Source organism: Grampus griseus (assembly GCF_964374135.1).
Source record: "Grampus griseus genome assembly, chromosome: 14".
Classification (NCBI taxonomy): domain Eukaryota; kingdom Metazoa; phylum Chordata; class Mammalia; order Artiodactyla; family Delphinidae; genus Grampus; species Grampus griseus.
The window spans coordinates 64044325-64065882 of record NC_139008.1 but is presented as its reverse complement, the minus strand read 5'-3'; the positions used below and the strand labels follow the sequence as shown (position 1 = coordinate 64065882).

Sequence of the window (21558 nt, the reverse complement as noted above, 5' to 3'; positions counted from 1 at the left end):
GTTTCAGGCACCCTAGACAATGCTCTCTCTGGCAGGGAGGAGTGAAGGAGGGAACAGAAGCGGGTGTAGCAGACCTGCTTTCTGGTTGGACAGGAGGGCCAGGGTACCTTCATGAGAAAACACAAACCATCCCATCTCAGAGCAAATTGGGATCCAATCTCTTTATTGTCAGGGTCCCCTCCCCGTGGGCCCCACCCTCCTCCAAACCTATAGAAAAACCCCAAGCCTGGGAGTGTCCTGGGGAGGGGAAGCAGAGTGTAGGGAAACTCTGTTCTTTGCCCTCTGGCCTGGGCAGTGCCAACAGGGAGGGAGGGTACATGAGAAGGGGATGCTGATAACTCCACCTGCAGAGAATGTGGCACTGGCTGGGACCCGTGAGGGAGGTGGTGCCTGCTGCCAGCTCTCCTCTGGGACCCGCTGGGGGTGGTTATCCAGGGGTGGGTGCCCTGCTTGAGGCCTGGTACAGTGTACGCCCTTCTCCTGCTGGTGGCCATTGCTCCTGTCAGACTGAGAAACAGACACAAAAGAGAGACTAAGGCTGAGAGGAAGAGCCCCTTCGTGCTCTTGATAACACGGGGTGGGAAGAAGAAAGAGTGGAATGGTGTTTGCTGTTTGCAAACGAAGATATGCCTGAACTCTGGCTTGGGCCTCATAACTTTCTGGCCATGAAACCTTGGGTGAATCTTCCCCTTCCCCGAGCCTCAGTTTCCTCATCTGAGTCCCCAGCACCTCTCCTGCAAACTGGCTTAACAAGGTAAAACTTAGCCTCCCAGGTAAAACAAACCATGAAGATTGCCTAAACTTAAATGTATGGTGGAGCATCTCATAGCATGAATGTGTCATGCGTATAGACACCTCTGCTGTTTGAGGCCCTCCTCCACCCAAGCCTGTCTTACTCTGGAAACGGCCCCCAAAGGAATGGGGCAGAGTATGGGCAGAGCTGCTGTGGCCTGGTTTCCCTCTAGGGTCGGGTAGAGCAGGGTGGTAAATACCAACCAGAGAATGAGCTTTGAGGCCCACACCACTGGGTTCAAATCTAGGCTCCACCAATTACCACCTGGGGATCTTGTGAGATACGTGGCATCGCCCTGCCCCTTCAGTGCCTCAGGTTTCTACATCTGTTACACTGGCACAGTCACGACCTTGCAGGGCTGGGGTGCACAGGGCATTTCCTCCTGACAGGATCCTATCCCAGCCCCTAAGTCTGGCATAATCATCACCCTCTGATGATGAGCAGCTCCCTCTCCCCACTGTGCAGAGCCGGGACTGCAGCCACAGGAGGCTCCTGGCCATTTCTCACACACCAAGGACTGCCAGCGTTCTGTGCCTCTGATAAGGGTGTTCCCTCAGACACTTCTCCCTCAATCCTCAACAGGCTCAGCTACACATCACCTCTTCCACCACACACCTCTATGAGCCCCTGGCTCTCCAGTCCCTGTCATCCTGCTCACACTGGGTGGTAATGGTTTGTCCTCCTCCAGTAGACTCAGAGCTCTTTACAAGTGGAGACAGGCAATGTAGCTCGGAGTATTCTGAGGGAACTCCTGTTGGGCGGACCTGGCTAGCCCATCCACGGCTGCCTGCTCTGCAACCCACCAAGCCCCTACAAATGGGCATGGCAGGATGTCTGGGGACGACAGAGCCTTCATTGCTGGGCACAGCACTACCCTGCCAGGTCTACTGCACCCCTCCCCACCAGGACCCCCGTACCTGCTTACTGCAAGGCCCCATCCTCCGCATCTGTGTCCTGGCTGTGCTCCTGATAGGGAGGAGACAACAAAGGACCACATATCACTCACTGCAAGCTCTGTCCTACCCTGGGGCCCAGAGCACATATGGAGACCACACTCAGAAAGGGGGAGGGACAGCCAAAGGGAATAACTATGGGACCAGTCTAACTAAAGGCTGGCTTGGGATCCCAACAGGGTAGTCTGAAGGACCCGCAGGAGAGAAAGGACCAGTCAAGGAAGTTCTAGGTGTGCCAGGGGGCACATTCTGCATAGAAAGACCTTCTTAGGTTGGAGCAGACTGAAAGCCTAGTAGACTGGTGAGCTCCCCATCTTAGGAGCATCGAAGCCTTCATTAGGGCCTCTATGGAGACTACTATGCCTGAAAGAGTAAGATGGGGTATCAGGCTAGGTTTAAATAAGAAGAGACAGGCTGGGCATGAGAAAGACCTCTCAACTGTTATGGCCATAAGCCTATCTGTCCTCACACCAGAACCCAGCCATGTGGAGAAAATTCACAGACCCGCTGAAGGCCAGGCTCCAATCCTGGCTCAACCCTTATTAGCTACAACGCCCCGGGCAAGCTACTTGACTCCTTTGAGTCTCAGTTTCTTCATGGTGTAAAATGTGACAAGAGTAATACTTTGCAGAGTTCAGGGCTGCTGTTAAGGTTAAATGAAGTTAAAAAGTGTGAACTACAGGGCCTGGTGCTCAGTGTTAGGTAACTGAGAACTAGGCACACAACAGACATCTTATAGACTCAGAATCTGGTCTACTTTCCCGCTTAATATGAGCTCCTTGCCTCAGTCTGAAGAATTCCAATAGCAAACAGAGCTCACTCCCTCTTGAGACAGCCTGTTTTCATTCTGAGGCAACAATGGCTTTTAGAAAATCCTCAGGTGGAGTAGATATCCACACTCCCCGTGGCTTCCCCAGGCAAACCCCTCGTGCTCCCTGGAACTCTGCAGACCGTGTGTGTTTGCTTGAGTCCGTGACTCTTCCCTTCTCCGACTCATGTAGAAGACAGAGTCTAGAATGGGCCTTGGGCTAGAGAGAGGTCTGCCCCAGTCCTCAGTGGGATTTCTGACTGGCAGCTGAAATAGCTAAGTACTCCCTGTTCGTTCCCCCCTCTTCCTCACAGGACTAGAATCCCTGGGAAGGAAGGAGGGAGCTCATAGGGCAGCCAACCAGCTCAGAGGTTCCCCTTCTCCCTGCAGCCCTCCTGCAACCAAGCGTGCAAAGTCCAGTCCCAGTCCCAATTCCCCCTGCCCCCCCACCGCATACCCTCACCAGCTCTTCCTCGCTGTGTGTTAGTAGCCCCTCCTCATCACCGTCGTCTCGAGCCTTTGCTTCTCCCTGGGGCATGCTTGCCTCAGCAGCTGTGTCCTCTTGAGGGGCCGGTGGCCGGCTGCTGCCACCACTACTGCCACTGCCACTGCCGATGGCGCTGCCACTGCCACTGCCACTCTCGCCCTTCTTTTTGCCATCTTCAGGCGGAAGCGGGGGATGAGGGGAATAAAAATCAACCTGGGGCAGCTGCCCGGGGTAGCACCTTAGCGTAACCTAGGCCTCAGCATAGTGGGTCCAGGTGGGATTGGAGGCCACAGTCCCTCTCTGCCCCATGCACTGTCCTCCCCACACTCTGCCCTGTGCCCCTGGCCACTGATCTGGGCAGGGACCCTTGGAAGCTGACCTGGATTGGACTTCTGCGCCTCGGCAATCTGCTCCAAGCGACCCAGCAAGGCATCGATGTTGGACTTGATCTGGGCCAGCTCTGTCTTGATGGTACGCAGCTCACTGCTCTTTACTGAGAGTGGAGGGAGTACAGGGATGTCACCTAAGGGCTGGGAGCTTGACACTAACACAAGACCCTAGCCCCATTCTGTCAACTAGGAAGACAGGCCAGTGGCAGAAACCATCCTTGTCCACGGTCTTTTTCTGGCCAGGGAAAAGGCCTGAGCTGCCTGTGGCTTCCCCCTGAGACTTTCTGGAGGCCCTTGTGAACCTGGATCTCCCCCACCATCCCCGACCCCTCCAACTCTGAAAGGGACTGGGGATGGATAAGAATGGAGGTGTGTGGTGTGTACCTCTGTGTGCACCTGAGCAAGCATGTGTCTTTGCTTATGTTAGAGAGTGGTATCTGTCTTTCAAGGTGTGTAAATGTGAGTGTTTTACAATCAGATTTCCTGGGTGCCTGACCACGTGTGCACACCAGAATGAATGTGGAGTAGCGAGCCTGTGTGGACCTGTCCTTGTGCTTACTAAAGGAAAGATGACACCATTTCCTCACTGGGCTCCACGTCACAGCACTGGACTCTGTGCCTAACCCAAGACCCTCCTCCACAAATGTCGGTCTTTTCCTCTTAGAAATGCATGAAAATACTCACTTGGTTGTATTAGAGCTGCAGAACTGTGGGAGATTTGTTCCTTTATCTATTTTCCAATGTAAAAAAATGTAATTCTATTATTTTGCTAATGACAAAAATAAAAATTACCTAGGAAGAAGATATAGTCACTCACACTTGATCTTGGCTGAGCCGGTGGTGGTGATGGCTGTGGAGCGGGCAAAGAGCTTGACAGGTATGGTGGTTTTGACACGTCGGACCAAGGGGACTGTGACCCGGGGTCGCTTCACAGGGACTGCCCTGGGCACTGGCACTGGTGACAGGCGGCCCCGATAGTCGAAGAGCCTGTGAGAGCAAACGGGCCAGAGGCTGCAGCATGGCCTGTGGCCACCAGAGGGCACTGTGACCCTAGACCAACACATGTAGGGCTGGTGAAGGGCTGGGTAGCCTGTACTGTATACCTCATCCTGCTCCCAGTTAGGTCCTGAGGGTGAAGAGGAAGGGCTTTCTGGACCTCAGTGACCTTACTACATCCACCTTTCCTACCATTCAAGCTGGGTAAGAGCAGGGGAGGTGACAGGTGGTAATGGTTATAGCCCCATTCAACAGAGGAGCAAACTGACAACAGCCCCAGAAAGAAGACTTCCCTAGATCACCCTGACACCCAGTCCTGCTCTATTACCTGACCTACTTCTGCTCAGTCAACTGTACCCCGAGCTCTGGTCAGAGTTTGCAAATCTCCCTAAAGCAGTACAAATCCCCAGCTGGAAACAGAGAGGTGAGGGAGTGAGAGTCAATCCCTAAGCCTGCCTAAGCCTCAGTTTTCCCATCTGCCTAGTGAGGATGGCTACCCCAAACTCTGTGCCCCCCACATCTCCCAAGGCTGCCGTGAGGGTAGAGCATGAGAGAACTTGGTTAAAAACACACGTTAGAAGGTGTGATAGGTGAAGGGCCAGGGTACCGAGACCCTCAACTCAGGGGCCTATGACCTCAGAGGCATGAGGCTGGAGTCCAAGCCCCTTTCCTCATTCTGGGCCCCAGTCACCCCATCCTTCTCACTCGACTTTGAGGATGGAGGGGCAGGGGGCCCAGTGGAGTATCAAGGTTAGGCAGCTCGGTCAGACCCTCTATACCAGACAGTATGCTGCACCCCCGACGCCATCACCCAGCCCTTTCCAGGAGGGCTTCTCTTCCTGATCAGGCAGAAACTCAGTAAGCCAAGTAGGGGTTTCTCCCACCGCTGCTGCTGCTACCACCTTTCTGCACAGAACAGCAGCCACAGGGGTATACTATGGGATCACTTTCCTGATGACAGCCAGGTTACCTGCCATCACTAGGCAATTCAACGCCCCATGCCTTGGTACTCCTTTGTTTAGGGAGCCCCTGCCCTGGGGTGGTGATGGCTGGAGATGGAGAGTCTCTGGGAATGGACCCAGTCCCAGACCCTGCATTTCTGCCCCTAAGGGGAGGGGGCGGCTCTGGCCTTGGTCAGAATCACTGAACCACAGAATCCCAGAGCTGGAAGAGCCCTGAGGGATCACTTGGTACAAGCCCATTTCAAACTGGGAGGGGATTTGCCCAAAGTTGTGCACTCTATTCAGTGGCAGAGCTGAGATTAGCACCCAGGTCTTCTGATTCCCAGGCTAGGGCACTTTCCACTACATTGCACTGTCTCCTGAAACCACTCACAGGTGAGAAAACTGAGGCTCAGAGAGGTCTGTTCTTCTGGGACAGCCTGGGGCAGGCTGAGAGGGAGGGAGGGAGGGAGAGAAGCAGGAAGGAGGAGAAGCTTGGGCCAGCCCCCACCATGATTTCCACAAGAATGTGGCTGGTGCCATGGACGCTGGGGTCTGGGTAGGCTTGGGGGTGGGCCACAGCCTACCAGGGACTAATTCAGACCTCCAAAGGACTGCTGGCCTCTTGGCTATAAACATAAGGCTAAGAAGCTCAGACTGAGCTCTGAGGTTCCTTCAGCTGGCTGGGCACCTCAGAGAGGTAAGGAAACTGAACAGCAGAAGCGTGAGGGCTCAAATTCCCTGCACCTGGCCCTGTACCTGTTTTGTATTCCAACTTGCTACATTTATAGGTCCCCTGGCTGTCCAGTCCCATTGAGTCCCACCCCAGGATTAGGAAGGGGAGGGGCGGTCAGAGAGTTGGGAGACAGTGTGGGCTGGGGAGAGCTCTGGCCTGGGCACCTATAGAACTGGACCCTAGTCCCAGCTCTGCCACTAACTTGCAGAGCAGCCTTGGGCAGATGCCTGTCCACAACTCTGGGCTTCAGTTCCCACTTGGAGGACTGAGTGGGCTGCACCAGCAATCTCTCAGGACCCTTCCAGCTTGGCTGTTTCATGCCTGGGCACGCCCCTCCCCCGCTCACCTGGCGTAGAAGTCGTCCCGGTAGTAATCATAGTCAAAGCTGTAGCCACTGGGGAAACAAAGGGGAGAGGGCCGGGGCTTAGAGACGGCCACTCAGCCCACTCTTCGCAGGCCCTCATCTCCAAACACCTCCCCAAATTCTAGGCTTGGCATACCGTCACCACCAGTGTTCACTCCCTCTGTGGAAAGAGGAACCAATCCCACCCAGAGACAGACAAACAAGACAGAGCGCCCCACCTGTATATGGCAGATGCTGCTCTCTTTAGCCCCTTGGGTCTGTTGGGCTTTGGCTCTCCAGCCATGTTGATGTCTGTATGGAGGGAGAAGGCAGAGTCAGATGCTGACAGGATATCAGCACCCATACAAATATCACCCTCATGCACGTGTGCAGCAATTTATGTGTTTACATGAGATACACATGGACTTCGCTCACTAACATGGACAACAGGTGTCTTCACAAATTAGACTCATACCCACACATCACATGCATATAGTTGTTTACACATTCAGATACATTCAGATACATGCATGCATGCTCACAATCACACACACACACGGCCAAGTACATCAAATTATATGCCTTCTCAAGTACACTCACATAAACGCATACATCAGACACACATCCTCACACATACGTTCACATATCCAGGAAATAAGATCACACACTCTCAACTACACTCAGACGTGGCTCCAACATCCTATACTTAACTGCCCATATGCAAATGAGCCAATGCACATTTACACAAACCTTCTACCAAACATCTTTATGCCTACAGCAGAGTTCAGCAAATGTTAGGACCTCAATAAATATTTGGTAAATGAATACATGAATATCTGCTTACACACTGAAGTATATTCTGATACACACATAACTCTACATATATACATGTAAGTAAAGTATGTGTCCACATATTCCCCACATGTTCAGTTACATCCAGATACCACATATTCAGGGACACATATCCTTCTCAAACATACACAAATATACCGAAGTACGTGAACATATACAAACACTATACAGGCTCCAGGGCAGGCCTCCAGCACGGTCACATCTCATGTACATAGCACAGCGACCAAGAGCACCTGCTTCACCTTATGCTCCCAGCCCCTCCTCCTGGCTCTCAGAAAGGGTTCTAACCTAAGCCAAATGCAGCCCAATGTAAGAGGCTGTGCTAGTCCACTCTGTTCCCTTTCTCTGGGGAATCTGCATTTTAACTGGAACGCTTACACTGTGAAAGCAGGGACAGAACAGAAGTGTTTTCCTGAAACTTCTAAAATTTTCCCATACAGGCACTGATCTTATAGTGGGTGACGGTTGGAGAAGATAGAAAAGAGGATAAGAGGGAAGCTAAAGAATGCAGGCCAGCACCTGCCCAGGAGAAATCCAGGGGCAGGGCCATGGAGAGATGCTTACCCAGGGTCTGCCCAGCCAGCACCCGCCCATTCTCTCCCAGCACAGCTGCCCGGGCATGGCGCTCATTGGCATACTGGACAAAGGCATAGCCCTTGTGCACAGAACAGCCGGCCACACGGCCATACTTGGAGAAGATGGTCTCCACATCAGACTTCTTCACCACAGCTGTGTTGAGGTTTCCGATGAAAACCCGAGAGTTGATGGATTTGGGGTCATTCTTGTTGGTTACGTTGCTTGTCTGGATCTTCAAGGACATGGTGGTCACCTGAAGAAAGAAAGCCACTGTGAGGCTGGGAACCCGGATTGGGCTCAAGGGCTGCCCATGGCCCACAACCTGACTAAACTGGATTGCTTTGTGCCTTCCTACACACACGCCCCTACAGCATCCAGCTTCCCCATTTTTGTTCATTTCACTGGCTGCTGACCTCATATAGGTGTTTTACATATGTTCTGTCGTTTGGTACTGACATGATAAGCAGAATTAGGACATTTTATAAGGGAGGAAATGCAAAGTCAGAGGTCACAATGCTAGTGAATAACAGGACAGGGATTTGAACCCTGGTCTGCTTGACTCAATTCTTCTCTTTTAATTGAGACACTTGAGGTTTATTGGTTTATAACATTACATAAGTTTCATATTGACTCCAGTTCTTTCAAATCCACTCTTTCTTTAATGTTCATCTCAAATGCTACCCCTTGCAGGATCTAAAGTTGAAGATCTTCCACAGCTTTTCTTCTGTTCCTTCAATGTAGAACCATGGTAAAGAGGTCACATGGTAAATGCAAGTAATGTATGCTCTAAAACAACTTCATATTAAGAAAATTGCTCAGTCTGATCCAGACATGGACCATGACTGTCTTTATTAGAACCAGCCATTTCGAAAAAAATGAGCTAAACCTCACTGAGCATTCACTGTGAGCTAAGGGTAGCATGCAATATTGAATAATTCCAAGACTCCATGAGTTCGACAGATAAGTGGATAAATTAGATGTGGCCCATATATACAATGGAATATTACTCAGCCATAAAAAGGAACTAAATTGAGTTATTTATAGTGAGGTGGATGGACCTACAGTCTCTCATACAGAGTGAAGTAAATCAGAAAGAGAAAAACAAATACTGTATGCTAACGCATATATATGGAATCGAGAAAAATGGTACTGATAAACCTAGTGGCAAGGCAGGAATAAAGATGCAGACATAAGAGAATGGACTTGAGGACACAGCAGGGAAGCAGAGGCTGGGACGAAGTGAGAAAGTAGCACTGACATACATACACTACCAAATGTAAAATGGATGGCTAGTGGGGAGCTGCTGCATAGCACAGGGAGATCAGCTTGGTGCTTTGTGATGACCTAGAGGGAGGGGATATGGGGATATATGTATATTTATAGCTGATTTACCTCGTTGTACAGCAGAAAACTAACACAACACTGTAAAGCAATTATACTCCAATAAAGATGTAAAAAAAAAAAAAGACTCCATGAGTGTTACCATTATGCTTCATATTTTACCAAAACCAGACTCCAACAAGTTCATTAACTTGCCAGGAACAGGCATTCAAACCCAGGTCGTTGGTCCCTAAAGCCCATTTCTATCAAATTTATCACTCTCTTTCCCAGAGCTAAATCCACTTTAAATACAGTTGACCCTTGAACAACACAGGTTTCAACTGCATGGGTCCACTTTTATGCAAATACTTTTCAACAGTAAATACAATACTGAATGGTTCCCATGGTTGGTTGAATCCACGGATGCTGAAGAACTGTGGATGTGGAAGGGGCTGACTGTAAGTTATACTCGAATTAACCCCTGCATTGTTCAAGGGTCAACTGTACTACAGTAAGTCAGCATATTTATCTGAGAACTGTTTTTAATAAATTAATTTTTTAGAGTTATCCATTTTACACTTACTATTCAAATTCTGTCCCCTTTGCTTAGAGATACTATACTTGCTCTTTGCTCTCTATACTCAGGCAATGTTTTTTACCCCAAAGGGCTGTACAACTCTCTCCTACTCCCCTTCCTGGACAGATTATAATCTGGGCACAGGCTCCAAAGGGAAAGGGAAAAGGAAGCTCAATTTCAGTAGAAAAGGCCTACGTAAGCCTTGGCATTTATACTTCTTGGCCATCTTCTGCTCACCGACATGGGTTGGTGCAACTCCGTTTTGGAACACTCCTATCTTAAATAGAGCTATTGCAGAAGGTGCTGAAGAACCACCAGGCAGTATGCATAAAAACTCTCATCAGCTTAGGCTAACCATAAACACCTGCCTATTTACCTGATATTTTAGGGCATAGGGAGTTTCAAATTTTTAGTGAATTAGAGAAGAGCTGAGTATAAGCTGGGATATCTGTATCTTTTGTCCCACTAGGTTTTAAAGACCCTTTTCTCCTCAATCCTCCAGCTTAGAAGTTAGCACTTTCTGACCAGCAGATGGTACTGTTTGCAAGGAAACCATACGCTGGACCTGAGAACGATTCTGGGGAAGAACCTGCTCCTATTATGGGCTTGCAGTAGCAAGGATACTACTCAAGTGTGTGTCATCGCAGGTAAAGGCTGAGGGCTGAGAGGGCACTGCTACTGATGAAGGAGCTGGTGCCAGTTTTGGAGCTGGCGTGGGAAGACAAACTCTTCTGTTACTCAGTTTGCCTTTGAATCCAATCATAAACATTTATAAAGCAGTGAGGGACACAAAAGAGACTGCCCGTGAAAACACTTAACACACTGCCCATATGCAGAAAGAAACGCTCGATGTATGTGGGTTCCCCATTCCTCACAGTTCTCTGACAATCCCTCTCCTACCTGGATGACAAGCCATTCAAAGGTTAATTCCTTGTGCATCCATGGGTATACAAGAAATTTGTGGGGCTCCTCCATGGGCATCAGATAACTCTCTCCTTTGAGCTATCTCCAGAGCTATCTCCTGGAGACAGCTCAAAGTCATGAAGTTTTGGCCCAGGGAGATGCCACCTGCTTTGGCTGGAGGGAGCCAACCAGGTCAGGTGTGTGGACCAAGACAGAAAGAAGAGAAGGGGGGGTTGACGGTTCGGAGATCTACTGACGACTGCTGGCTCTGCCACTGCCCTGGCAGGGACATGACCATCGCTGGGTTCCCTCAGACTGCTTCCTGTTCAGTAGTGTTAGTGAGCTCTAACACTACTGAACAGGAAGCACTGCTGAGCACCTGTGCTTGGTGCTATAGTGGGATCAGCATTCACTCCTTGGCTGGTGAGCAAAGTCTTTGGGTTTGCCTCTACCCAGTCTTTTCTCTCATCACCTGGGGTTTGGGATGATGTATATAAAAGGCCTTTGAAAACTGTGAAGCTCTTTATAAGATCTAAAAGTTACTCTGACTAGTTGAACATCTCTGTTCTACTAATATTGCTATTTCTGGGCCCATTCTAGATGAGGGTCAAGGTCAGACTGGAGCACATTCTGTACAATGCTAAGGAAAGGCAGTCAGAAGCCATGTCACACGGGGGTCAGTTTTCTGATCTGTAGAGAAGACACTTGGGAAATATATGTATGTGGTTGCCCTGCACTGCCAAGGAGAAATGTCTGCCTGAAGCATGCTCCGGGAACCTAACCGCTGTATTGCCCAACCAAATAGCCCACAATCTGCTTTCAAGGCCTGCACGCTCTTCAGAGGGCAGGCTGTGCTGCTGCTGTGCATAATCTCAAGGGGTAGGTATCTCTGGGGGTTCAGAAAAGCTTAAGTATCCACTCACATGTCCATGAAGCTCCTCAAACTGAGGAATGGAGTTGGGGGTGCAAAATGAAAAGAAAGCATGCTCAGACTAGCTCTCCTAGAACTGCTACGTTCAGTTACAGAATCCCAAATTCAGATACGGTCTTCCAGGTTATGAAAATACCAATTTGTTAGCCTCACTTATAAGTTATAACCTTTGAATATTTAGACACATGGTACGTGGGTCTCCATCTATACTCTTGTTCTTCCCTGCAAATGTTAGAGGCAAGCTTGACAAAGTTGCACAGTAAATGCTCAATAAACATTAGGGACGAGGCAGTGAAGGTAATATCCCAGAAGGTGGTGAGAAGGGCTAGCTGTGGCCCTTAAGTAGGGGTATGGAGGAGTTGGGGGGACTACTAGAGGCTAGGGTTCCAGGCACCTTTTTCTAGCCTGTGACCCAAACACCCTGGTCCGCACACCAACCATCCCCAACTCAATCCTCTCCACACAATTCTATCTTGGCTCTTCTGGGCTTCCCACTAGGTTAGAGTGGGAGCCCTAGAAAATACTGACATCCTATTCAGCAGAAGCTGGTTGACTTGATAAGCTATTTTCCCCCCTGGGCCAAGTTCTGCCTCACAGATTAGCTGTGTAATTGAGAGCAAGGTGTTTGTAGTCCCCGGAGGCCCCATGCTTAGCAATGAGCTAAGGAGAGGTGGGTAGAGGGATTGTTCTTGTGGCGGTGCGCAGGGGCGGGGGGAGCGGTGAGAATTCAAGAACCCAACTTGTTCCCACAGACTTCTGCAATGTCAGATTAGCAGGGACCTTAGTGAGCATGGAGCTTATATGCTCTTACTCTGAGGAACAGAGGGGAATGGACATGGCCAGGATGCCATAGCCAGTGAGTAGCAGGGCCAAGAACCCCACAGGTCCTCTGACTCTACGTCTAGGGTTCTTATATTTCATTTTTCCTTCTGGGCTGCCAGGAGACAAGTCCCCAGGACAGTGAGAAGCTTGGAGAAGGCAGTCTAGATACGCTGTGTTTGAGAAAACTGGGGACTGGCTCCCAAATAAATATCTTCACTTTTACCTGCTAAAACAACTGCTGCATAAAAGCTGGGATCTTAAGCTAATTAAAACCCATAGGAACACAGGCTTTGAAATGCAATTTACAGCTCAAAGGGATGGGCTGGCTCCTTCAGGCTAATAAGAAAAGAAAATTTGGCAAAAAACAAATCATTTTCCCCAGATGAAACATTTCAGATGGAAGCTATGTTTTGGAAGAGCCAAGCCTGAACATGTGGTAAAGTGACAGGGCTTTGTCAAGGCAGAAAAGCCCTAAAAGGTACCTGAACCCCTGAACTTTGAGTAAACGAGCCTCCCAGAGGGGCACCACAGTAAGAATAGCCTCTAATTACTGACTGCCAACTATGTGTCAAGAGACTTTACAAACCTCACCTTATTTAATTCTCACAACAGCCCTATGAGGAGGTAATTTAGATAGGGAAAGAAAGCTCAGAGAGACCAAGTAACTGGTTAACAGAGCAAAACCGTAACTGGAACCCAGGTCTGTTTGACTCCAAAAACCTATGCATAGAGATGCCTTGGGTACTGATTCCCATTGTAAGAGTGTGTCACCCTGAGCCAGCCACACCCTCTCCTTGGTCCTCCTCACCCCTTTCCCTTTTCTACTACAATGCTTCGTATTTGCACAGGATTTTAGTAAAGAAAACCCCAGTTTATTTTCTTGAGCCTGACACTGTTAATCCCATTTTATAGATGAAAAAGCTGAGGATCATCAGCAAAGATATGGGACTTACTTAAGGTCCCCCAGTTGGTGAAGGGAGTAGCTAGGGGACTTGAATCCAGGCTTCTTGTTTGACACCTACATGCCACTGTCTCAACTATTCTAAGCCTGTGACTCTGCCTTATCAAACCTCATGCCCTCCCAATGCTGCCTATCAGGACCTAGTCTTCAGCCTGACCTCTGAGGCACTCAACCATCAGAACACCCACTTCTCCAACTCTGTAAATCCTCCTCAGCACTGGATCTCTGCTGCTCTTGGTCCCCATCCCCCACAACCAGTGCTATCTAGAGCCTCTCTCTCGGCCCGTTCTGCTGGACATCTCCAGCCTTATTCCCAAGCATGGGGATGAGTGGTCACACCAGCCTGTGGCCAGACCTCTGCCCTTAGATAACCCTGGAGCCATCTGGGTGACTTTAAAGGAAAATAGCTATCAGTGATGGGGAGAAGCCAAGCAATTATACTGATCAGTACCTAGGGCCTCCTTGGTCCAGAGGCTCCTGGTTACCAGGCGGCTAGGGATGACAGAACATCTGTTAATCTCATTAAACTCTCCAGGCCCCAGCTCATTATCACTGCCCAAATGATCATTACTGGCCAGACAGGACTAATTTCCCAAGGAATGCTCTTTAGTTCTTGACCATTCCCACTCCCAAGAGAAATCCTAGTTCCCAACAACCTGAACACTGAGGGCCCCTGGAATGGGTGGAGAGTTTAAGGGGTCTAGGCTGCAGGCTCAGGAGGCTTGGCTCCGCTGCTTAGTCATGTGACCTGAAACAAGTCTCGTAATTTCTGAGTCTTATCAACCTATTCTGAAAATAGAAAGAATCTTTTTCCTGACTACCTTTCAAATCTGATATAAAAATCAAGTAGGCTAATTGATGTGAAAGTTCTCTGTACATCTGTAACATACTATAAATGAATAGGGGATTATACCTATTTCTATTACCCAACTCCTATCTCCTTCACTCATTCAACAAACATTTTTGAGTATTCTCCTCTGTGCTGGCACTGTGGAGGTGCTGGGGAACAGTGTTTACGGGCCTTGTCCTCTACTTGTTTTTAAGAAAGCCTTCTCTCCAGGAACCTGTTTCTTGACTGTTTCCTAATAACAAAAGAATAAACATGAAATAGCAGAAACGGCTCTGCAGTCAGACAGGACTGAGTTCTAATCCCAGTCCTACCACTTATGAGACATACCCCTGGACATGTCTCTTATCCTCACTGGGCCTCAGGTTCCTCAACTGCAAAATAGGAACTATACCAACCTCCCAGGATTAGTGACAATATTTGTAAAGTGCCCAGTATAATGGCTGAGACCAGTAGATATTTACATAAGAAACTCAAATGCCCAATGCCCTATGCAAAGAGATGAATCTAGCCTGGCAGTCTAGATCCTCCACATTCCAGCTCTAATCCTCTTTACCCAGGTTGTCTCCCAGTGCTCCAACGCTTCACCTGAGAATAAGGGAGTCAGGGGTAGGGGGCCTATGCATGCTCTCTCCCTTGTCCTACTATCTGGTACCAAACCTAAAAACTTCGTAGAGTGCCCCCTCCCCATGCCTGTCAAATCACTACTGTTTGGGACTGAGAGAGGAAAGAACACTGGCTGGGAGGAGTTCCAGGCTTTGCTGAGCCACTGACTCACCTCTCTACCACACCATGAGGTCTCTAGTCCTATACTCTAACACTAGTATCAGCATCTGTTAGGCCATGAGGGGAGACCCCAAAGCAGAAACAGAAGGTAGAGCTGGGGCCTCAGCCGTCTCTTCCCACAGTGTGGTTTGAGTATATACTCTACCCTCCCTGTATCTTGCACTCTAACCCTACCCTTGATTATGGCCTTAGGCTGAGGTTTAGCATCTATGACAAGCAGCCCATATAGCTATGGAGGGAAAGGCAACAAAGGGTAGGTAGGTACAAACTTGGGCTTACAATCCCCAACAATGAGTTAGAGTTGGGGAAATACAAATGATTGTTGGCTTCTTTATTTTTGCCAGAGGTCATCCCCTCCATGCTCCAATAGGAAGACTGGTCCTGGCTTCGCTGCTGATGTACCACATGACCATGAGTTTGGGAGCATGTGACCACGAAGGGCCCTTCCAGGGTTAACATTACCAATACTTGCTGAGCACTTACTACATGCCAGGAACTGTACTATGTCTTCTGCTATGAGGTAGGTGGTGGTATATATAGTGTCCATTTCACAAATGAGGAAACTAAGCTTAGTTGGAGCTTAGTCCTACACAAGCTAGGAAATGGCAGAGCTGGGACCAGTCTGTGTGAGACAAGAGGTAGTGCTCTTAACCTTGGCCCAGAATGGCTTTGTGCTAGGCATGCACTCTACCTGCCAGGAGATCAGTTTCTAACACTTTCTGATCCTTTGGGAAAAAACTCATGGAGCCTTGCTGAGTGCATACTCTCAAGTCCAAGAGCCAATAAGCACTTGCTGTGAGCCTGGGGGATGGACTCCTCCCCCTTCCCATAACTCAAGGGGCTGGCTCCTCACAGTGATGTGGCAAGATTAGTCACTGCTTGCCGTTGGTTGATTATAGCTATTCTTTTCTGTAAATGAAGTTTAAAAGTCATCAAAGGGTTTGTCAGCTGTGACTTATGAGCCTCTTTCCCCGCAGGGAAGTCAGGCAGTGACAAATGCCCCTCTTGTTCTGCCATCCATTACAAGGCAGAAGGTGCCATGTTCCAATTACTGGAGACCCCGATGAAGTTCATGTAAAACCCTGCTCCAGGCTGCAGCCATTAGTCAGGCCTGGCAGGGCTGCCAGCAGAGCTGCCCTAGGCCCAGGCCCCACTGGCTAAGAATGGAGTAAGGGCACATTTCTGACTTTGTGAGTCAGCCCCTTCCACCCCATACTTGTGTTATCTCTGGTGGGTTTATTCTAGACACATTTAAAAAACGAGTAAAAACATGGGCATCGTGTGGGCTGTCTCAAAGTACCCAGAATCAAGACTGCTTAAGACAAACAGACATGCGGAAATACGGTCATGCTGCCGGTAGAGTAGGTGGGGAATATGATGCTCAAGAGGGAAGAGGATAAAGTACCTATGATGTTCAGAGTAGAGACTGAAAGCACCCTTAGAGATCATCTAGTGTAATCAATTGCCTCAGTACTCAATACCCATTATATGCCAAGCCCTGTCCACCTAAATGCTGGGGAACCAAAAATGAATAAAATATAGTCCCTACCACTGAGGGTAGATGAGATCATTAAGGTTTAAATAAGTGACTTGCCCAAGGTCACAAAATAAGTTAGGATCAGTGACAGAATAAGAAAGCAGGTCTCCAGACCTCTAGTGAAGTAGAGAAAGTGGAGTGACAGGGAGCCCTCCTGCATGCCAGGCTCTTTACACAGAACATGGCATAACGGTCAAGAGCGCTAGCTCCCATTCAAATCCCACCTACACACTTATCACAGGGTTTGACTTCTGAAAAGTCCCTCAACCTATCCAAGCCTCAGAACAAAATTTATTTCAGAGTTGTGGTGAGAATTAAATAAGATAATACATGTACAATGAACAGTGGCAGGCACATATTAAGTATGCCAAAATATTACTTAACATCAATTTGAGGTAGGTATTATTAATCTTGTTTTACAGACAAGACTGAAGCTCTTTTTCACTTTGTCACACTGAGACAGTATTTCTCAAAACTACTTGCGGTGAAGAAGCAGTTTTTTGTTGTTTTGCTTTTTAAACTTCCAATCCATTACAGACAAATACATTTGTAAAATACAATTAAAATGTCAAATTACTGTAAAGGTCTCTAAGCGCTTAGTCTCAATTTCTGTACTCATCACAAACCAGCAAGTTTGCGAACTAGCATCCTATCTATTCAGTGGGCTATAATTTGAGTAGCACAGCTCTAAACCACTCTCACCCATCCCTGTCAACCTCTATAAAAAGCAAAGCAAACAAAAAATAGAGTTTATTTCATTTCTTTCGAGTCCTTTAACCTGATTTCTTGTAGACTTTGGTGTTAGACTATAAAAAACTATCCTAGTCTTTTTCCTTTCTTCTCAAGAAAGAGAGAAGAGGATGCAGGTCAATGATGAGTTCAAGGATTTGCCACCAAACGCTTTAGGAGGTGATTTATCTTGCTCATCTGCCCTAGATCATGCTATATCCTGCAAGTCAAGATGATCCAGGCTTAATGAGGACTAACACCTTCCTGAAGCCCAGTGATCTGAAAGGAAGGCATGTGCCTGAAGAGGCTAGTACTTCTAGACCCTCTCTCCCCAGACTAGAGGACATGAGGAAACCAGCCAGGAAGGGGAAGCATGTTGTAACTCTTCTTTTTGGTATTTCTAATTTTCAGTCTTGTATCATAGCTATTTACACAGTAGTCTTCTCTCTCCCACTAGGGAGTTTATTGACAGCAAGATGGATATCAGATTCATTCTTGAATGCCACTGTACACCCAACAGTGTGACTGGCTGGGGCAGATGAGCAGCTCTTAACCAGTGTGCCAAGACATAATAATGTACCTTGAATCTTCCAGGTGCATGGATAAAATTTCATCGGTGTACATAACTTCTTTCTGTTCTAACTGAGCTAATAGGGTAGTACTATTTTTCAGCACAACCCAGAGCTGAGTGGGTCGTATGACACGGTGTCTAGAGAGGTACAACCTGCTGCTGTGAACAGGGTGCTGCCATCAAGCAGGAATCAAAGCCTAAATGTTTCCTGCCATGTGAGAGGCCATGTAATATGGTCAAGAGAGTAACCTCTGAAGCCAAATGCCTTCATTCTGCCACTGAACCAGCTGTGTGACATGACCCTCAGTAAGTGTCTTAAGTTCTTTACGCTTCAGTTACCTCACCTATAAAATGGGGGTAGTGATACATATCTCTAGGGTTGCTGGAGGATAAAACAATCTAATTCATGTTTAAAACAATGTCTGGCACATCAGAAATATGCTACTGTTATTAGTATTGTTATTGTTAGAACCCAGAAGAACTTTTTCTTGTGAGTATGAAAGGTAGTGAGTTCTACTGTAACATTAATCTAGAGCTGAACTATGATCAAGGAAAGAATACTATCATTGTGGATGCAATAAATTTTAGTATCTGGAAATGTGCCTTGAACATAAAAGGAATCATGGGAGTAGGCACTCATTAAGTGTTAAATGAATAAAGAAATGAGTATCAAGAGTAAAGCAGTCCCCAGAGAGTACAACTTGAGAAGGCGGGCAGCAAGAGGCCCCTAAGTGAAGGTTCCCAGAAAGGCCTCTTTGTACCTTGAAGACCCAGAAGGCAGGTTGTTCTCCCCTTCCAGGCAACAGGGCTGCAAGGGCTGATACTGCAAGAAACCTCTGCTGGCTCACTGTTCGGTATCTCCGATGGAACCTCCACATTCTGTGGCTACTCTATTCTGAGCAAGGCTGCAGCAGGTTGTGCCATAGTAGTGTACACGTCCCCATTTTCCTATTGGAGGAACAGAGAGGGCGGCCTAACCCCTCCCAAGACAGACCCTGCCCCAAGTTAAAATAGTAACAGGGGATTATTAGCTTTGAATTCCTGCTTGCCTGTGGAGTCCCAGGTCCTGAACCCCACTTCCACTAGCTGTGTGAACTTGGGAAGGCACTTCGCTTCTCTGAGGTTCAGGCTCCCCATCTGTGAAATGGGGATGAAAATCCCTGCCCTGCTCACTTGCAGTGCAGGTTGTTGTGAGGGTCAAAGGAGATAACATAGGGGAGTGTACTGTTACCTGAGATTGCTACAAAAATGTGGACAGGGATATTCCCTGGGATGGACAGCTCCTGCAGGTCTTCCTAGACAGAGGCACCCTGGCAGTGAGCCAGTTGGCTGGAAGTAGGCGGTAGATGGTACACAATTTGGCACTGCAGCCAAGCACTGTGCCCCTCAGGTATAAGGGCAGTTGATTAAAATCCTTTCCTGTGAAATCAGTATTTTCTTCATTACAACAATCCTTCTCCTTGAAAACACCTAATGCTACCCCTCACAGTCCCACTAAGGCTTGATCCTGCCGAAAACGTATGCACTGGCATATAAATATACATATTTAATTTCCCACATTCAGACAGGAGAAAAGAAAGCTGACCTCTGTCCAGGGTGCTGATCTAAACACAACTCAGGGCTCTAAGCATCACCCCACAGTGCTGTATGTTTGGTCCAAAGAGGACCACTGAGAATGATGCCACCGTCATAGCCACTATGTCCCTCTGGTAACAACATTAATTCAACAAATATTACTAAGCTCTGCCTCTTGAGTGAACCACTGAGCAAGTGCATCCTTGTCTCCTGTTTAAGACCCTTCAGCAGCTTCGCACCACCAAGAATCAAGTCCAACTCCTTAAACGTGGTTTACAAGCCTCTTCACTAAAGCTACCAAATTCATACACAACAATCCTCTAAGGGATTATAAGTCAACCCGCTTTACAGATGAGTAAACCCTAGTGCAGAAAGACAAAGGCAGTTGCCCAGGGTCACATAATGAGCACATTGGTATGAACTGAGTTCTTCCTGAAGGGCTAGGTATCTGACCCCAAGTATCAAACTTACAACCGCCTTTTCTTGGACTAGTCTATATGATGCAATATGGGGATGGGGCATTTATTGCTCAGGTGACCCCTTCAGGGAGCTGCTTAGATAAATGTCCCTTGCTGGAAGCTGCCAATCTGAACTCTCTCACTCCCATAGCTGCAGCATCATTGATAAACTTGGCGTAATGACCAAAATGTTCATTTGCATGTAATATAGTACACATTTGCATACCTAAGTTCAGGAGGCCCAGCCACCACGAGCATCAAATAAAAGTAAACCAATGAGGGCTTCCCTGGTGACACAGTGCTTAAGAATCCATCTGCCAGTGCAGGGGACATGGGTTCGAGCCCTGGTGTGGGAGGATTCCACATGCCACGGAGCAACTAAGCCCGTGCGCCATAACTACTGAGCTTGCACTCTAGAGCCGGCGAGTCACAACTACTGAAGCCTGTGCAGCTAGAGCCCGTGCTCTGCAACAAGAAAAGCCACCGCAATGAGAAGCCCATGCACCACAACGAAGAGTAGACCCGGCTCGGCACAATAGAGAAAGCCCGCGCACAGCAACGAAGACCCAACACAGCCAAAAATAAATAAATTAATTAAATAAATTTTAAAAAACCAAAAAAGTAAACCAATGAACCACAACAACTTAGGGGGAAAAAAAGCCAGCCCCCAAAATAATAAGCATAACATGCCCAATACCTAATGAACTTCTAAACTAATTTATTCAACTGATCATGACAGAAGCAGCTGTGGTCTCTACGGTCTTTTCCCCCCGTCATCCTCTTAGAAAGAATTAACTAATCCTTTCTGGTCCCCTTTCCCCTCAAAAAGGACACTACACTAAACATGTTTCTATACGGCAATAGCTGGTATTAAAAAAAAAAAAAGTTTTCCCCAAACTTTAATAGATAGATTCTCAACTGCAGGAGCATGAGCTTTGGATAGAGACAGATCAGGATCAATCAATCATTTACTTACTAACTGTGTGACCTTGGACAAGTCATTAAATTCCCTGAGCTGATATTCTCTACTAGGCATACTTCCATATACTTCTTCCCTCCACACAGTGAATCATTTCCTGATTCACATACTAAAACCAAGCCCTGCTGATTTGGCCTCCTAAATATTTTTAGAATGTAGCCCTTCTTTCTCCATTCATATTACCACTCAATTCATCCTCCACACCGTCACAATATCACTACATGCCTCCTTTGCTTAAAACCAAAATTAAAGTTTTGCTTTATTATTTCAAAATTCTTGGCCATTAATTTGGGTGTTTGTACTTGTGTGTTTATTTGGTTTTTTTTTTTTTTTCCGGTACGTGGTCCTCTCACTGTTGTGGCCTCTCCCGTTGCGGAGCACAGGCGCCGAACGCGCAGGCTCAGCGGCCATGGCTCATGGGCCTAACCGCTCCACAGCATGTGGGATCTTCCCGGACCGGGGCACGAACCCGTGTCCCCTGCATTGGCAGGCAGACTCTCAACCACTGTGCCACCAGGGAAGCCCAAGTACTTGTGTGTTTATTTTTTGAAATTACCGTAAGTAATCACCTAAACCCCAACCCCTCTATAGGACATAACTATTGTTAGCATCTTGGTATACTGCCTTCCAGTGTTTTTTCTTGTGCTATGTAATATTTGGATTACATAGTTAGATCACTGATTCAATT

The 21558-nt window shown here is 47.8% G+C and overlaps 1 protein-coding gene across 11 annotated transcripts in view; it reads right to left on the bottom strand.

The window, feature by feature from the left end:
* Positions 1 to 146: 146 nt before the first annotated feature.
* Positions 147 to 21558, bottom strand: part of RALY (RALY heterogeneous nuclear ribonucleoprotein) — a 79660-nt gene continuing 58248 nt past the window's right edge. For 5 of the 11 annotated variants that reach the window (XM_082670319.1, XM_082670320.1, XM_082670314.1 and 2 more), the window contains 8 exons: positions 7863 to 8127; positions 6686 to 6758; positions 6450 to 6497; positions 4248 to 4453; positions 3421 to 3534; positions 3012 to 3214; positions 1711 to 1759; positions 147 to 507 (listed from right to left, as the gene is read on the bottom strand). In XM_082670319.1, coding sequence (XP_082526445.1) covers positions 1715 to 1759; positions 3012 to 3214; positions 3421 to 3534; positions 4248 to 4453; positions 6450 to 6497; positions 6686 to 6758; positions 7863 to 8118 — 945 coding nt within the window. In that variant the 5' untranslated portion in view covers positions 8119 to 8127 and the 3' untranslated portion in view covers positions 147 to 507; positions 1711 to 1714. The remainder of the gene's footprint in view (positions 508 to 1710; positions 1760 to 3011; positions 3215 to 3420; positions 3535 to 4247; positions 4454 to 6449; positions 6498 to 6685; positions 6759 to 7862; positions 8128 to 21558) is intronic. The other 6 variants (XM_082670323.1, XM_082670316.1, XM_082670322.1 and 3 more) reach the window with 5 other exon arrangements.